Genomic DNA, 17,169 nt, shown 5'->3' with positions numbered 1-17,169 from the left:
GTCCAGATGCACGACCTTCCTGAACAGGGTCGTGCTGGGAAGCAAGTCCCAACACAGGCTCGATTTGCCCTGGGAATCCTGAAGCTAGACCTCTGGGCCCGCTGTCTGTTTGGCTGAACTACATTCAATGCTGCTTTCAACTCTCCAAACGTGCCCTCATCCACTGCCCCAGCTAATGATAAAGTGGCTCTTTGATTTCCCATTTGTCATCAGCCCTTGTGTGAATAGCTCCCTTAGGAACCCGACAGGGGAGGGGTCGATAGGCAAGCAGGATTCGGGCACCCCGAAACCCCTCTCCAAACCCATGCACACCCCTGCCAGTGGTGGCTGGGAGTGTGCCCAGCGTGGTGCCCAGACGAGACTGGTGTTCTTTACATGCCAGTGCACCTGCTCGCTCCCTCCCTCCCTCTTCCTTCCTGTCTTCCCCACTAGTATTTCTCAGGCCATCAGTTCACATCCTGCTCCCTCCTGGGCTCCTGCTCCATATGTCAATCACAAGTCACCGGTGGCGGACTTCAAACGCATCAGCGCACAGTTATTGAGCCCCGGTAACAACATGTCAACGGACGGAGAGCTTTTCACGTCACGTGTCACCCAGATGGCTATCTCTATTGGGTTCCACTGCAGACAATGCTCCAGCTTCTCCCAAGGTGTGCCGACAACCTGCACTGCTCATTTTCAAAGCTTCATTAGGAAGGGCCACCGTGTCCCCCTAATTATGATATCGGTGTCCTCTGGACTACCTGCTCCCCCACAGGACAGGAGCTCTGCCCGGCTTGCTCTGTGGGCTGATGGAGTATAAAAAAGGAAACCAAACTGACCACTGGTATATAGTTATTTTTTTCTGACAGGTAGAAAATAGAAGTGTCAAACCTTTAGCAGGAGCCGTAATTTACCAAAGAGAATTCTCTGTTTATCCCTGTTCCAAGGTAACTCATCCTCCCTAGGGATGCCTGCAAACACAGTTGGTTGCTCCATCTGGTGCCCAAACAGGGGAAGGGGGGATCCATGCTGGCTGCAGGAGACAGGAAACACCTTAAAAGAATTTTGATTCTGTAGGTATTTCTTGGGCACCCATCCATAGGCGAGGCCCTTTCCTGTCCATGGGCTCTCTGGATCTTCATAACCATCCTGTGATGGAAGTATTCTTAATCCCATTTCAGTGACAGGTAAGCTGAGACTTAAGAAAAGGAACATGACTTGCCCAAGATCATGCAGCGGGGATTCACATCCAGTCCTCCCCTGGAGTTTTGGGGAGAAGTTGGGAGATGACCCAGCCCAGGGCCGTAGGAAGAACCCAGGACTCAAGGCATAGTCTCAGGTGGGGCCCCATAAGGCCAGAGCCTCCAGAGAGACCTATTGGGAAGCTCTGGGATATAGGGCTGGGGGAAGTCAACCAGGGTCACTTGGGGACAGAGTCTCCTAGGTTTGTCCCTATAGTCACCAGACATTCTCAATTGACCCAAACAGGGAGGGCCTCCTTGTTTGGAGGGTCAAGACTTTAGAATGAATTTTTCATCTATCCATCCACTCAATACAGATTGTATTTTGTGTTCACTATGCATAGATGGTACTCTGAGCCCAGTGAGCGATGCAGGGCTGAATCCATCTTAGATGCCACTCTCAGAGGGTGGAAGTGATCTCAGAGTCTGGGATAAAAATGTGAATTCTTGGTAGCTCTTAATCATTTGAACCATTTCCCCTTATGCCCTGGGATGAAATTCCTCAAATGACTAAGGAGTGGAGGGATAAATTCTTCAGTGGAAGAGAAGTCCAAGAAATATGGTAACAAGAGAAGCCAGGACAATTCTTACGCAAGGATAGGCTGGAAAGGTGTATGAGAAAAAAGAGCTCTGAGTCAAATGCACATGAATTTGAACCTTGACTTTGCTATGTGACCTTGAACAAGTCACTGAGGTTCTTTCCTTATTTGTACAATGAGGATGAGGCTACTCACCATTCAAAGCCATTTTAAGGACTAGTTCAGTGCCTGGCACATACGGGGAAGTAGCAAATGACAGCTCCCAGCCTTCCTCCATGATGTAGAACCACTTTGAATAAATGTTTTTTGTTCTTTTTTTTTTTTCCCCAGAATCAAAGGAATTTGGGCACATATGATGGGAGATAATCACAAATCATTCAAGTTTATTAGGAGCCCAAGTATAGAAAGATCTGAAATTATCATCCCCATTTTCTCTCAACAACTACTGACATCTCATGGGAAATTTAGAAACAAACTTTCCCACTCTATAACATCCTATTTATACAATTTCTTTTGTGTTCATCCTTCTCTGTGAAAGAAAAGAAGCTTATTTTCCTGGAGAATTTTCTATAAGGTGAAAGCTAACAAATGACCAATATTTGTTAATAGAAAAAACAACATAAAAAGGGGGGGAAATGACAACTCTGGTTTATAACATATATATTTTTAAAGGCTATTGATATCCCAGGCATAGGCTCTCACACTATTGCTGGAAAGAGATCATCACAGAACAGGGGGATTTTCAAAGTCATGGAGGAGTTAATGACAGAGGGGGAGAGGAGGCCCTTTACACTTCTCTTCCAGAACATTCTAACACACCATGTTGCCTCTCAGAGCATAAAACCCCCCACAGCTACCCATTATGAAACATATTAATATCTCCCTATGAGAAAAGGGAGTGGAAGGGGAAAAAAAGGAAAAAAGAGAAAAACCATTCTCTAATTTAAAAGGAGAGCAGGATCAGAAACCACAAAGGGCCCGAGCAGGGCTCTCCAAGTGGACTGGCCTCGCATGAAGCAGGAAGCAAATGCTCCAGGTGCAGAGAAACTGCCTCCATTTCCTCGAAATGAACCCGGTTTTGGCAAACGGTTTAATCTGCAGGCTGTGGAAATGGAAAATGCAGCACGTGCAGACTGATGTCTGATTCTGATGGAGGATACATTTGCAGAACGTGTTCTTAGTGAATTACATAGAATGCCCCCCAGATTAGTAATCCAATGGAAGGAAACTAGCAAAAATGCATTTCCCTCAAAGAAAGCTGTCAAATTGAAGAATCAGATAATTTCTATTTCTCAGAGAAAGAGAAGTCTCCACGCCCCAGGAATTATTATGACATAAAGAGAGAGAGAGAGAGAGAGAGAGAGAAAAGAGGCGCTTAATTCATGGTAATATGTGCTACTATTATGTGCCTCCTGAGGAAACGACACGAAAAGCTGGTTCGATGAGTTAAGTCTAGACAAGGGAATGACAGTTCATTATTTCTCATTTCTTGGTAGAAAAGAAAAATAGAATGTGGCCAGACTATCATTAGCATAATTCACTCCTAAAACTGCTGATCTATGCAGAACATTATGAGAGATGGTCACTGAAAATAAATTCGGTCGGATGTTTATTTTGTTCCCTCCAGTTCTCTTTGAGGAACTGAGAGAAAGAGGGGGTCGTCCAGGTGAAAGCCAAGTTCAGCTTCTGCCGTGTGTGTGGGAGATCTGAGAGGAGTATATATCTAGCCAGCAAATATGTCTCTTGCGCAGTGCTCCAGAGAAGGGCACTTGGCTCGATTTAACATATGGCATAAATATTATTAATTCATAATGAAGGAAAATTTAAACCGAAATGGAAAGGAGAGAGAGAACGGTTGTTAGCAAGAGAAAACGCCTGCTGTTAAATTTAGCTGGCAAGACTGAACATACTTAGATAAATCTAAGCTCAGAGAATATCATCTTTTACGATTAAGTTGCTGTTGGGAATCTCTCGGTATATTTCAAAAGGAAAAATCTATTAACGGTTGTGCAACATTTTCTCCACTTCTTCCCACATCCTTAATTAGGCAGGACGTTGGCTGGGTGGGTGTGGAGGGAGGGGAGAGGGGCTCACCGTCCGAGTCCTCCTCTGGCCACCTACTCCCCACCTGAAAACATTGTTCTCCTTGCTTGCGGTCGCCATGGTCACCATCACTTCCACGGACAGTGCTGGTGGCAGATTTGGAAGAATGGCTACAGGACCTAAGGGTCTTGAACCTCACAAAAATCTGTTTTACATGCAAATGTCCTTAATTATAGAGAAAAAAAAAGGATGGAAAGAATCATAAAGCCTATCACATACGGACAGATTTGTAGCGATGTTTTTGACATCATCCAGTTCCAGTCTGAGAGTGTTTTAGGGAATCCCCTTTGCTAGGACCATTCTCAATTCTGTTTCTTCTAAAATCAGGTATGAACATAGCCGTCCTCTTAGTATGTCCCTCTCCTCTCACGCCAACGCTTACACATTGCTGGTCTCTATGGGTAGTCACACTTTGACTGAACCTATATGGTGTTTAAAAATTATTTTCTGAGGGGCGCCTGGGTGGCTCAGATGGTTAAGCGTCTGCCTTCAGCTCAGGTCATGATCCCAGGGTCCTGGGATCGAGTCCCGCATCGGGCTCCCTGCTCCTTGGGAGCCTGCTTCTCCCTCTGCCTCTCTCTCGGTCTTTCATGAATAAATAAATAAAATCTTTAAAAAAATTATTTTCTGAATCACCAACATCGATAGACATATATTGGGATTTTACATAAAAATCAGCATTTCTAGCTTCTCTTGAAAAATCAAAAGCTCTGGTGATACTCCCCCAGCACAGCCTTTCCTTTAGCCAGGGCTTGTGTTCTCATGCCTGCTGTACCCTGGGCCCCCTTCCTTCCAGATCCCACCTGCTGGCTTCTGCTTCCAGCTTACCCCTGGAGGCAACTGAGATTGTGATTCTTATGGTATGCTGTTTTTTTCAAATCTTCACCTACCCCCATCTCTTATGTTTCAGTAGAATTTTATTAGGAGTTAGAAGGAAGCATCTGACATCTCCCTTCTTCCTTCTTCCTGCCTGGAACTCGACCATGATGGCTGGATTTTGAGCAGCTATCTTGTGACTGTAAGGCAACCCTGAAGCTTGAAAAGCCCATGCTTAGGATGGATGAACAGGAAGACAGAAAGAAAGTGGGCTGTGATCACATTGTGGAGTCATTAACAAGCCCTAGGACCCCCATGCCAAACTTCCTATTATATGAGGGAAAATTAATCTCACTATTTTAAACCACTTACAGATGCGTATCTATTACTACGAGTCAGATGCAATTCCCAAACAAGTCAGAAGGTATCGGGTAGTATTCTCAGGGAAATAACATGTGTCTGTTGACTTTCTTGAGAATTCCCATTGCTTAATGGAAATAATAGTCACAAGACCCCCCACTTAACAAATAGCTCCTGTCAAGTAGCCTCTGGGCCAGGTGCTTTAGGATGTATTACATCTCAACCTCGTAATAACCCTGATAGGCAGGAGAGATTATTCCCATGTTACAGACAAGGGAACGGTTTGAGGTGTGGAGAAGAGGAGGGGTTTGCCCAAAGCTACACAGCTATTAAGTGTCATGCCTGGCTCTGAAGCCAGACCCAAAGCCTGTGCTCTTTCCACTGGGCTTCCTTCCCCCGCCCCCCAAGCAAACGCAGAGCCCTTCTCCAAAGCACCATGCAAGTCCTAACTCGGGATTAGCAAGGATTCCTGCCGATTCTTCTGTGTACCATCCCATCAGGAACATCAGAGAGCCAGAGTTAGAAGTCATACAGTTCATTTGGAGAAAAGTGTATGACAAAATGTTTCCAATTTAGGGCTTCGAATTATTTGCTTTGGTGAATAAAACTATGAAGGATGTGACTTTAGGTGCAAAGGTCGAAATATTAAAACCAATGATGAGCGAAACAGCAGTGACATCGAATGCTGGCAGATAGTAGCTTCGAGGTGGGGGACACCCACTCCTGGCGTGTAGGTGGCTTCCTCCCCATTTTATAGGATCACTGAGACTCAGAGATGTTCCCTAACTTGCCCAGGGGTTACATACCTAGTAAGTATTGCCCCAGATACTTATTCCTGTGTCACCCCAAAGTGCCCCGGGGAGTAGAGGCAAGTGAACGAATGATCATGGGTTATAGTGTAGGCTGTGGCGAAAACACGCTTGCTTTATCTCATGTCTTATGTTCAAAATTCACGCAAATTTTGTATTGTACTCAATGATATAATCATGTTATTTTTATATTAGGACAAATACATTAAATTATTTATCAACTGAATTATTTAACTTTTCTCTCCTGAAATGGACACTTGGGACAGATGTGCCTTGTTTCTTTGCCACATACCGCTGGGAGAACATCACCCCGGCTTAAGAGACACAAGGTCTGTCTGAGTCCAAGGGACGGCAATTTCTATGTGGTTTAAGGACCTCGTTCAAGGCAGCACCACATCGTGCTTTAATGCCGTCCCAACTGTCACATTCGTTAACTCACTCAGCAAACAGAAGTGGATGGTCCCAGCCACCGGAGCAATCTGACCCCAGTCGGGGCGCTGACCCAGCAGCACAGACAAGCTCTCCCAGGAGCAGTCAAGGGCGGGGGACCAGCCCGATGTAGGGCTGCACTGCACCCTGCCCGAATCCCAGGCCAGAGGGGCTGGTCTCACTGACCTTATGAAAGTCCGGAAGCCTGTTGGCCCCAGCTTCATTGTCCCCTTGATTCCCAGGAACCGGATAAACAAATTTGCCATTCTGTCCACCAGACGCAGGTAGTTGAACTGCTTGGCGTACTTGGGAAACACCTGCTTGAGGCAGATGGACGGCAGGTGGGCTTCGGGATTGCAGTTGCTGTCGGAGGCGTTGGCCGGCTCGCTGTCAGAAGGATCTTCCTTCGCGGCTAGTGGCTGCTTGAGCTGCTGAGACCTGAGGAACACAAGCAATTAGGGACACAACCAGCCTCTGGAGTGGGCTTGACGGTAGGCAGAGCACCTTCCCTCACCTATTCTCCTTTCCCTACATTCACAGCAGCCTCAGGAGCTGTGAGCATTCTCACCATTTCTATCGTGCAGACCAGAAACTTGACCTCAGAGAAGCCAGCTCCCCAAGCTCACACAGCCAGTGTGTGGGAAGGCCAGAACTCGAACCCAGGACAGAGCCAGGACCAGAAGCTTACACTTGCTCTGTTCTCCCACCCTGGATCCCAAATCTGGACATCTTCCTTTACTGCGCTCATGAGTCAAGAGAATACTCTATTATGGAGCAGCCTAGGTTTGATTTCAAACTCCTACTTGTGGGTAGTAATTGAATAATTAAGAAATATAAAAATCTCATTGAGGGCTGGCAAGAAACCAGAAGCGCAGTTCAATGAACAATTTGCAAAGATACATCAGTTATCCAATTCTAGGAATAGGCATAATTACGTTTTCGGGCTTAACTATTTTCTTATTTGGAACATATGCAAAAAATATGATTATAGTGTTGTAATTCCTGAGTCTGGATATTTTATCCTGAAATTATTCTGATATTCAAGAAAATTCCACAGCTGGTAACTATCACATATCCGCCTCTGGCCTGGAATATTCTTCTCACCTCCAGACCCACATATCCAAGTACCACCTGTTGCATCTTCAGGTTGGCCCCCAGCCACCCCAGACCGAAATGCCCATTTCCCTCACCCCAAATCTACATTCCCCCATCTCCTTGGACGTCACCCCCACCTGCCAACTACCTAAGCAGGAAATGTCAGGATAAATGCCAGTCCTCCTCTCCCCCTGCCTCTGCCACTGGTCCTAACTCCTCAGTATTTCTTTCTTTTTTTTTTTTTAAAGATTTTATTTATTTATTTGAGAGAGAGAGAGAGAGAGAGAATGAGAGATAGCACGAGAGGGAAGAGGGTCAGAGGGAGAAGCAGACTCCCCGCCGAGCAGGGAACCCGATGTGGGACTCGATCCCGGGACTCCAGGATCATGACCTGAGCCGAAGGCAGTCACTCAACCAACTGAGCCACCCAGGTGCCCTCCTCAGTATTTCTTGAAACCAGCTCTGCTCTCCCCTGCTGGGCCTTGTTGACTCTTTCCTAGACTATATCAACAGCCTCCAGCCTTTCCCATCCATAGACCCATAGACACTGTCACCGAGGCACCTCTTCTTTTTTTTTCTTATTTTTTAAAAATCTTTTTATTATTTATTTATTTTTTAAAGATTTTATTGTTATGTTAATCACCATACATTACATCATTAGTTTTTGATGTAGTGTTCCATGATTCATTGTTTGTGCATAACACCCAGTGCTCCACGCAGAATGTGCCCTCTTTAATACCCATCACCAGGCTAACCCATCCCCCCACCCACCTCCCCTCTAGAACCCTCAGTTTGTTTTTCAGAGTCCATCATCTCTCATGGTTCGTCTCCCCCTCTGACTTACTCCCCTTCCTTCTTCCCCTCCTGCTATCTTCTTCTTTTTCTTTTTTCTTAACATATGTTGCATTATTTGTTTCAGAGGTACAGATCTGTGATTCAACAGTCTTGCACAATTCACAGTGCTCACCATAGCACACACCCTCCCCAATGTCTATCACCCAGCCACCCCATCCCTCCTACCCCCCACCACTCCAGCAACCCTCAGTTTGTTTCCTGAGATTAAGAATTCCTCATATCAGTGAGGTCATATGATACATATCTTTCTCTGATTGACTTATTATTTATTTTTTTTAGAGAGAGAGTGAGAGAATGCAAGCGGTGGGGGGAGAGGGAGAGGGAGAGAGAGAATCCCAAGCAGACTCCACGCTTAGCGCTCAACACGGAGCCTGATGCAGGGCTCGATCCCACAACCCTGATATTACAACCTGAGCTGAAGTCAAGAGTTGGACGCCCAATTGACTGAGCCACCCAGGCGCCCCTTGAGGCACCTCTTCTAAAGCAAACCTGGCTTGGCTACCCCTTAGTACAACTCTTCACTGATTCCCGAGTGCCTACAATGAGGTTCATACTCTTCACTCTGGCACTCAAGGCCCCTCTCGATTTCTTCTCCAACCTCCTCATTTCCTATCGCTGCCCTAGACACACTATACCCTCAAAGGCCTTGGGCACCCCCTGCCACCCCTCCCTGCTGCCCATTGGTCTGGTCTGGACCAGAGACTTGGTGCCCACTGGACATCCAGCTCTCTTCCACAGCTGGTGCCTCTCTCTGCCCTTGCAGCTCATCTCACTTTCCCCTCTGCTGTGCCGCCCACAGCTGGTCTAGGAACTGGTGTGACCATTTCCATCCATAACCTGCGTCCATTCCTGAGACAGAACCCTGAGCACATTGTACTTGGTCAGTAAATACTGCCCAACCGGCGAACTCCAGGAAAATTAGAACCATGTCACCTGGTATTGAGCTCAACACCAAGGTCAATTTCTACTTTTTTCTTTATTAAATGGCCTCATCCCCTGTGTGTGCTCCCACTTCCAAGCACGCCATCAGTCACCAAGTCGGGCCATCTTGGTATCTTTGTACCTGCCTTCCTTGGCCTTTGAGGCCTTCCCCTGGCCCTGGCTGCCTGGCACATTTCTGTTCCACTTCCAGAGCCAGCTCAGATGTCTCCTTGATCATGCTGATGACTCTCTTCCAGGTCCCACTCCTGTTTCTCAGACCTGCTCCCTGGTTCCTCTGCTCAAGCGGCACTGCGTTTGTCTAGACGCCAATCCCTCCCTCACACCTCATTCAACTCTAACTCATTCAACTCCAAATCTCATTCAGCTCGATTTCAACCTGGATCATTTAGGTGCTTGGGAAATGTTTCATTGAACTTGTTGAATTGGGAGTTTGCTTTTAATGGCAAGGCAGGCCTCAAATAAAACACCAAGGTTATGATATTTTGTACACCATAAGGTCTTCTAAATGGGGAAGAGGTTTGATAGAGAAACAGCAAGCTTGACAGCCCTGCCCTAATAGTCTTCTCTTCATTCTGGGTTAAGGAGTAAGCCTGTAAGGAAGAGAACCCCCTTGTGTGAGTCAAGTCCTGTGAATTCTGTTCACAGTTCCTTCGAGGTGGGTCATGGCATGGGTCTCAAAGCAAGGACAGGCAGAGGAGAGAACCAGAGCAGCACGAAGGAAACCCTCCCCCACTTTTTACGATTCATTTATTTATTTATTTATTTGAGAGAGAGAGAGAGAGAGTCAGGGAGGGGCAGAGGGAGAGGGAAAGACAGAGACTCCCAAGCAGATTCCCCGCTGAGCGCAGAGCCTGACTACGTGGAGCTCAATCTCACAACCCTGAGATCATGACCTGAGCAGAAATCGAAGTCAGACGCTCAACTGACTGAGCCATCCAGGCGCCCCAGGAAAACCCTTTGTAAAGTTCAGCCGTGTGTGGATGGTTCTGGGGAAACAAAGCCTCGCCTACCCAGGAGAGGCCTGATTCCTGGGGAGAAACACCTTTCCCGGGTGGGGTTGGGTGCGCTCTCCCTCCAGCTAAGCCGGTTGTATCATCATCTCCTTGAATTCAAGAACAGTAAATAAAATACAGGTGGTTACTTTTCAGACAAAATGAAATGTTTTCTCATGAAGGTTATAGGAAGACAGTTAAGAAAAGAGTAGCAGTGTTACTGGAGATTAGCTCTTAAATTACTGGGTAAGTGGCAATCACTGACTTTATAAGCACTCATTAAGTTTTTGTTAGAGGGAAGATTTGGAAATGTACAGTTTCCAAATCTGCTTCCAAATGTGCTCAGTGCCAATGAAGAGAGCTCAGAACTCTTCCCAATCAGTCGTCCCATCTTCATTGCCTCATCCGCTCTTCACACAGCCCTGTGAAGTGACTGTTATTTTTATGCCCCTGTTCCAGATGAAGAAACCGAGAGTCCCCGCGGTTTGCCACAGCTGAACCAGAATTATAAATCCGTCCTTCCAACCAGCTTTCCAGCTTGTCCGTTGCCACTCCATCGCTCGAAAGCATGGCATGATTCACGGGGAGGGGGTCACAGAATCCAAAGTACTGTTATTTACATTGTGGGTTTTTAAAAATATTTTATTTATTTATTTGACACAGAGAGAGAGAGAACACAAGCAGGGGGAATGGGAGAGGGAGAAGCAGACTCCCAGCTGAGCAGGGAGCCTGATGCAGGGCTCGATCCCAGGACCCTGGGATCACGACCTGAGCCGAAGGCAGACACTTAACGAGTGAGCCACTCAGGAGCCCCTTATGTTGTGTTTTAAATAGTGTTTTTAGATTATAATAGTCATCCATGCTCTTTGTAGACATTTTGAGAAATGTATAAAAGAATCTAAATCGTTTGTAATCTACAGCTCAGGGATAAAACCACTGTGTTTTGGTTTCTTATCTATATTTGTAAAGTTAGGATCACATTACACGTAGCATAAATCCTTCTTTTTATGCTTTACGTGACATCACAAGTGTCTTCCCATGGCATTAAATATGTTTTCATGAGCAGAATTTCTCATGGATGTGTGATATTCGGTATTAAGCCCGAACCATAATTTAATCAGCTACCCCCTCAGTTGAGTGTCACCGTGGCCTGTCTTTGACTAAACAGGATGTGGTGGTCGGTCTTAGGCGATGTGTTCCCTCCCAGAAACATAACGTGTCAGAGCAGGCAGAAGCCTTGGAGGTCATTCTGTCCAATGATGTCATCTATTTCTTCGTATGTGGTCTAATGTATACAACATAAAATTCACCATTTTAACCCCTTTAAAGTATACATTTCAGTGGCATTTAGTACATTCACAGTGTTGTGTAACCATCACCTCTACCTAGTTCCAGAACATTTCCATGACAATGCCATTTCAGAGGAGAAACTTTAATTCCAGGCAGATAAGGCCACTAGCACCAGTGGGTCATTTAATTAGCAGATGGTCCAGGGTGGTGGTGGCCTCCGCTCGGGTTGCCCGGGTGATGGGGACCCCACCACCTCCAGGGGACCTCTCAGGCTGGGGAAGGTTTCCTAATGACGTGCATGTCAGAGGATATCTCCCACCAGTGTCCTCAGCCTGCACCCCGCCCTATGCCCAGAATCACGCAGAATGAGTGTTTTTTCTCTTGAACGTGAGCCCTTCACATTTCCTTCAAGAGTTGCTGTGTTTACTGGCTGACTACCGTTTCTCTTCTGTCCTGAATCCCAATTAATAAGCTCAAGATGAAAAGGGGCTTCAAAGCCACAGATACCATTTTCAGGGACTCAAAACCACAAAATCAGGGGGGAGTGTTTTACTCAACTGAAAGAAGGCAGTAAAGATGTAGCTGATTTAGAAGACGAAATAAAACAATGAGAAATGGTGTCTTTGCTTGAGCTAATTCCAATGATCACATCGAGATCCAAGTTATCGCAAATACTGTAAAATCTTGTTTTTATTTAATAGCATTTTAATGGAAACGTCGGGTTTATGAAATAAAAGTGACTGGTAAAGAAAACATAAATCAAACTTACTAGTCCTTTGGGGTAATTTTTTATTATTATTGAATTTGGTATATCCTTGACTCATTAAAATTCTGGAATGTTTTCTCTATTATCGTTTTTCAAATAAAATGGAATTCTTTGTTATTAAAACTCTTGTGAAAAACCACCTATCTCTATTTTGCCTGGAAAGCTTGCTTTTTATCGGGGACTTACTATGTCAAGCATTGGACCAAGCGACTTACTGATATTATCTCAGTGTTTCTCATAACAATTCTATGAGGTAGGTAGAAACTCATGCCATTTTACAGATTAGAAACCCAAGATCTAGAGAACCTGAACCTTGCCCAACATCACAAGTCAGTGGTGGAATCAGAATTAATACTTAGGACTACACATTCCATACTTAGGCTCACTATATAGTTCTTGCGCTAGTAAGTCAAACCAAAAACTTTTTTTTCCTTAGGCATACACTGTCTATATCCCAGAAATTAACAAAACAGGAAGGTCGATAAAGCAATGTCAGATTCCAGTTTCAGAGAAACTATGTGAATTCACTCAGAGAAATAATTTCCATTTTTAGTTAAGCACGGCTTCAATAATTTATATGTTCATGAACTATTTCCCAAGCACTTCCTTGTCCCACGGGCCTCGGATACATGGGTGAGGTGGACACAGTTCTTACCACCCAGAAGTATGTGACCAGGTAGGGGAAGACAAGACCCATCTGTAAACAGTGAGTGAGTCAGGTGAAAATGCCCAGGTGAGTATCCAGAGAAGGACCTAGAGTGTATGGAAAGAGGTCGGTTTGCTGGGTCCTGGTAGTATGTATGAGGGGAATGGGTAGGAATACGACCAGGAAGCTTCTGTGGATGTCTAGGTCTTATAGGATCTTGGATGTCAGACTGCTTGGATTTGGTAGTGTGGGAGATCAGAAGTGGTGGATCTGGGGGAGAGGAAGGGCAAAATCAGAAGTATGGTGAAGGTGAATGAGCCTGCCAGCATTAATCAAGGCAGGGGAGTGGATGATGTTAGGAGCTCCTAGAATATTCTGGGTCAATGGTTCTGAAAGCATATGCCCTGGACCAGCAGCATCAGCAACACCTGAGAACTTGTTGGGAATACAAATTCTTGGCCCCACCCCAGGCCCATGGACTCAGACACTGAGTGGGCTGGGCGCTCTGTTTAGCAAGCCCCATGGGTGATTCTGATGCGGGCTACAGTCTAAGAATCACTAGTCCGGGGGAAAGAAGGTGGATTTGGCAACTGCTGGACCATGGGGGACAGAAAGCAATAGAACACCCTGGATCATGTTGCAGGCAATCCGGGCAATCTGGGGCTTGGCAGGAGAGGCTGGTGGGCAGTGGTGCTGCACTGGCAAAAGGAGGTACGCAGGGTCCTTTCCCCACCACGTGGCTGAGACCCGTCCCTGCAGTCACTTGGGATTTCAAATGCACATTGTCATTCCTGAAGAAACTGCTAACCGTGTACCAGAGAAGTGCCTTAAATTAGCACAGCAGCTAATTTAAAGAGCTGGAGAATGAAGTCACTAAAAATAAGTGAAACTACCATGTAGCCCAGCTCTGTCACTTGATGAATCTTGGCCATCATAGGGCCCCATTTGCTTGATGGTGGCACTATGCTATTAGAAAGGAAGACAAGAGACGATAGAATGAGTGAAGCATGTGTTTCCAAAATGACGAGGATAAGGACTCAGTGAGGGAACTTTTTCTGATGCTTCAGGTCCTGTGAGACCCATGCTGGGTCTATTCCTCCCTGCCCTCTCCGTGCAATGCTCCTCTGAGAACTCCTCTGGCCACTGCCCCCTCCCTCGATCACTTCCTTCCACAGCACGGTGTGACAGCGACAGCAACAAACACCATGGTGATGATATTGGCGGCATTTACTATGTGACAGGAACCGCAGTTGAAACAAATTTAAACTTGATGAAATCCTGCCAAGGAGGTGTTATTGCTATTCCCATTTTACAGATGAGGAAACTGAGGTACGAAGACACAGACTAATCCTGGATAGAAACCCAGGATAGAAACCCAGCAGGCAAGTGCCAGAGAACTTGCTTCTAACCAGTGCACGATGCTCCTTCCATGCCTGAGGGGTTAGCTGGCCCTGAGCCCCTGAGAGTCAGGTGGGATACCTGTAACATCTCATTCGAGTCTGGCAATGACCCTATGATTTACAAACTATAAGTGATGAGAAAAATTAACTTGAGAGAGGTTAACCTAAATTCCCAAGGCCACCCAGCTATTACATGGCTAAGGGTGACGATTTGACCCTGGATCTACTTGAGTTCAAAGCCCAGGTGCTTTCCACTCCATCATGCTACAACTCATTGTAGTTAGGCACCTTCTCTAAATGCATTTTTACCTCCAACAGTGGAGAGAAGTCTCTTACTTATGGGATGGGGTGAGGTTTACGAGAAAGAGTGGCTGGGAGGACAGCCAGCCTAAGCCTAGCACAAAACTGTTGCATTGCTTAGGATCAAAAACACAGCCTGCCTATGAAGCGTCCAAATGAATCTGCTTGGGGGCGGAGGGCTTATAGCTGACCTCAATGTGATGACCTGGGAGGAAGCAGCACTTACCTGGATGGGGTTGTTCCCTTTTGACTGCCAAAGCACTCAATCCCTATTTCACCATTACAGGCTCCCACGGGTCACGGATGCACCTTGTTTGTCACGGGTACGAATTAACAAGGGCCCAGGGGCAACAGCAGCAGACTGGGTCTCGAGCTCCCGGAGCCACCAGACCGGGGGTCCTGCAGGACCAACTTCCCGCCAAGGCGATGAGATAACCAAAGGACACACATGAGGACTTACTCTGGTGCCCCCATTCCCACAGACTCAGAACTCATGCTATTTCAGAGTTGGAAGGGCCTTCAAGGGTCATGGGGCTCAGTCCTCTCATTTTCTGGATGAAGGAACTGACAGCTCATTTCACAAAGGCCTTGCAATATGCTTCTTTTCGAACAGGGCCCTCTCTGCTCTGCCCCTCCGCACAGAGCCAGCGTCTTGCCAGTGTCCTTGCTCTCTTTGTCTTGGGCAGTTAAGAGCAAATGAAGTGCACCGTCACATGGGCCAGGGAGAGGGGGCTGCCCGGCAGCTTCTCTCCACGGGGCACCAGCCTGGTGGTCCCCTGGAATCCCAGCTCTGCACCCTCGAGCAGGGTGACCTCAAGCGAGTCATACAGCCTCAAAGCTTCAGTTTCCTCTTAACAAAAAATGGGGAAAATAATGGCACCTAACCTATAGGGCTGATGCAATTACAGAGAAAGTGGATGCATCGTGCTTGGCACAGCGCCTCAATACCTGTTAGCCGCTGTGATTCTAATCACCAACATCTTTATCTCCCCTATGCCATCATCTCGAGAGGCTCACTGTCTAGTCACCAGGCTCGATGGGAGAGATCAGTGTACCCCTCTGGGAACTCCAGAGACTATGGGATTTCTGTAACCACTTTCTGACATTCTGCTCTCTCCGCAACTCATGTCACTAGACACTGGACCGTATTCCGGCTCTTCTGTCTGGGGAATCTTGCTGCTAGCTGCCCAGGGTCACACTGCACCTGCCTCTTGTCCCCACCCTAAAGAAATCCCCCAGATGAGTCTCCTCTTCTCAGACCTCATTGGATAAACGCCCCTAATCTGACACCCTGGTTCTCTATTGAGGATTGCTGATGTCACAAAATAATGCGCCAAACAATGTCACCAAATAGTTGCTGCTCCCCACATAAAGAAAAAGTTAAACCATGGAGTGAGCAGGGGCACTGGGGGTCCTCTCACCTCATTTTTCTTTTGAAATATACAGGAAAGTTGAGGCAGACCCTTGCTTGCGGGGAGGCATCAAGCAAGAGGTGGTGGCAAGGGCAGACCCAGTTCTCCTGACTTCCAGTTCAGAGCCTTTAAAAAAAAAAAGAAGAAGAAGAAAACCAAAAACAAAACACGGCCATGAAAGCTGAAATGTCAGAGTGGCCAAAATTCTGATTCTGCACGAAAAGCTTCAGACTCTCGAGGCCACTGTGGCAGGCAGGGAGGGGCAGGGAGAACAGGGAGGAGAATTGTTTTTGCCCAAAGGGCTGAGGACTCCCCACTTTAACCCCACCAGGTGGTTGACTGCTGTCTTTCTAGGGAAGATTGGGCCAGTGCTTAGCTTTTCACCGGGCCCAGAGACGGGTTCTTCCTTACGCGCCTTGCCTGCACCGGCTGCCAGGCGCCCCGCACAGAGCCTACCTCGTGAGCAGAGCACTCGGGCCTGCTTTGCCAGCCTTGCCTTCCACCCTCCACGTTCCTCCCTCTCTTTGTAAACGTGCTTTCCCAAATTATCCACGGGAAAAACACTCACCCTTCAAATCTTGGACTTCGTTCATAGCGCCTTTTCCAAAAAGCTTTCCATGGCCTTTGGAGCTAGAATGAGCCATTCCTTTCTCTAAAACCTCCCGGATTTTGTACATGGTCCTCATCATCCTCATCCCGAGAGGTACTGAGAACTGCATCTCTCTCGGGCCCAAAGCTGAGCCCGCGGTCTGCATTACTCTTCCTCACGGATGTGATCACCATCATATGGAAATGGTTATTGGTGCCACCGTCTCTCTGACACCTGGTTCTTTCTCTAGACTGCGAGTCCCGGGAGGGCAGGTGCTGTTCTCACTCCAGTACTCGTCTCACACAGGACCTGGCACACAGTAGGTGCTCAGAATATCTGACAGGGAATACAGACGGGCATTGTTTCATTGAGTTCTCACAACAATCGATCATTCACTCCAGCTCACATCCGAGGACACAGAAGCTTTGAGAGGTTAAGTCAGCTGCTGGGGTGAGGGGACTGGGACTGGAGCCCCGTGGCCGGCCAGGGGGTGCTGCCACACCCCTCCACTTCTGGTTGCCAGAATGCACCCTCCTTTCTCTTTGTCCCTCCCAGTGATGGGAAGATCCTGCCTGTCTTCAGGGAGAACAAAGATTTCCTAGT

At 46.9% G+C, this 17,169-nt stretch overlaps 1 protein-coding gene across 7 annotated transcripts in view; it reads right to left on the bottom strand.

Moving 5' to 3' along the window:
* TTLL11 (tubulin tyrosine ligase like 11) overlaps nt 1-17,169 on the bottom strand; it is a 229,090-nt gene that overhangs the window by 38,278 nt on the left and 173,643 nt on the right. For 6 of the 7 annotated variants that reach the window (XM_073905788.1, XM_025888472.2, XM_073905791.1 and 3 more), the window contains one exon: nt 6,466-6,717. In XM_073905788.1, coding sequence (XP_073761889.1) covers nt 6,466-6,717 — 252 coding nt within the window. Of the gene's footprint in view, nt 1-6,465; nt 6,718-16,545; nt 16,854-17,169 lie in introns of those variants that run through there. The other variant, XM_073905793.1, reaches the window with a different exon arrangement.

The sequence above is a fragment of the Callorhinus ursinus genome, unplaced genomic scaffold (assembly GCF_003265705.2).
Source record: "Callorhinus ursinus isolate GAN/ISIS: 27379988/994484 unplaced genomic scaffold, GSC_fseal_2.0 scaffold24, whole genome shotgun sequence".
Taxonomy (NCBI): domain Eukaryota; kingdom Metazoa; phylum Chordata; class Mammalia; order Carnivora; family Otariidae; genus Callorhinus; species Callorhinus ursinus.
The sequence above is the reverse complement of the archived record's forward strand: the minus strand, read 5'-3'. Positions and strand labels throughout refer to the sequence as shown.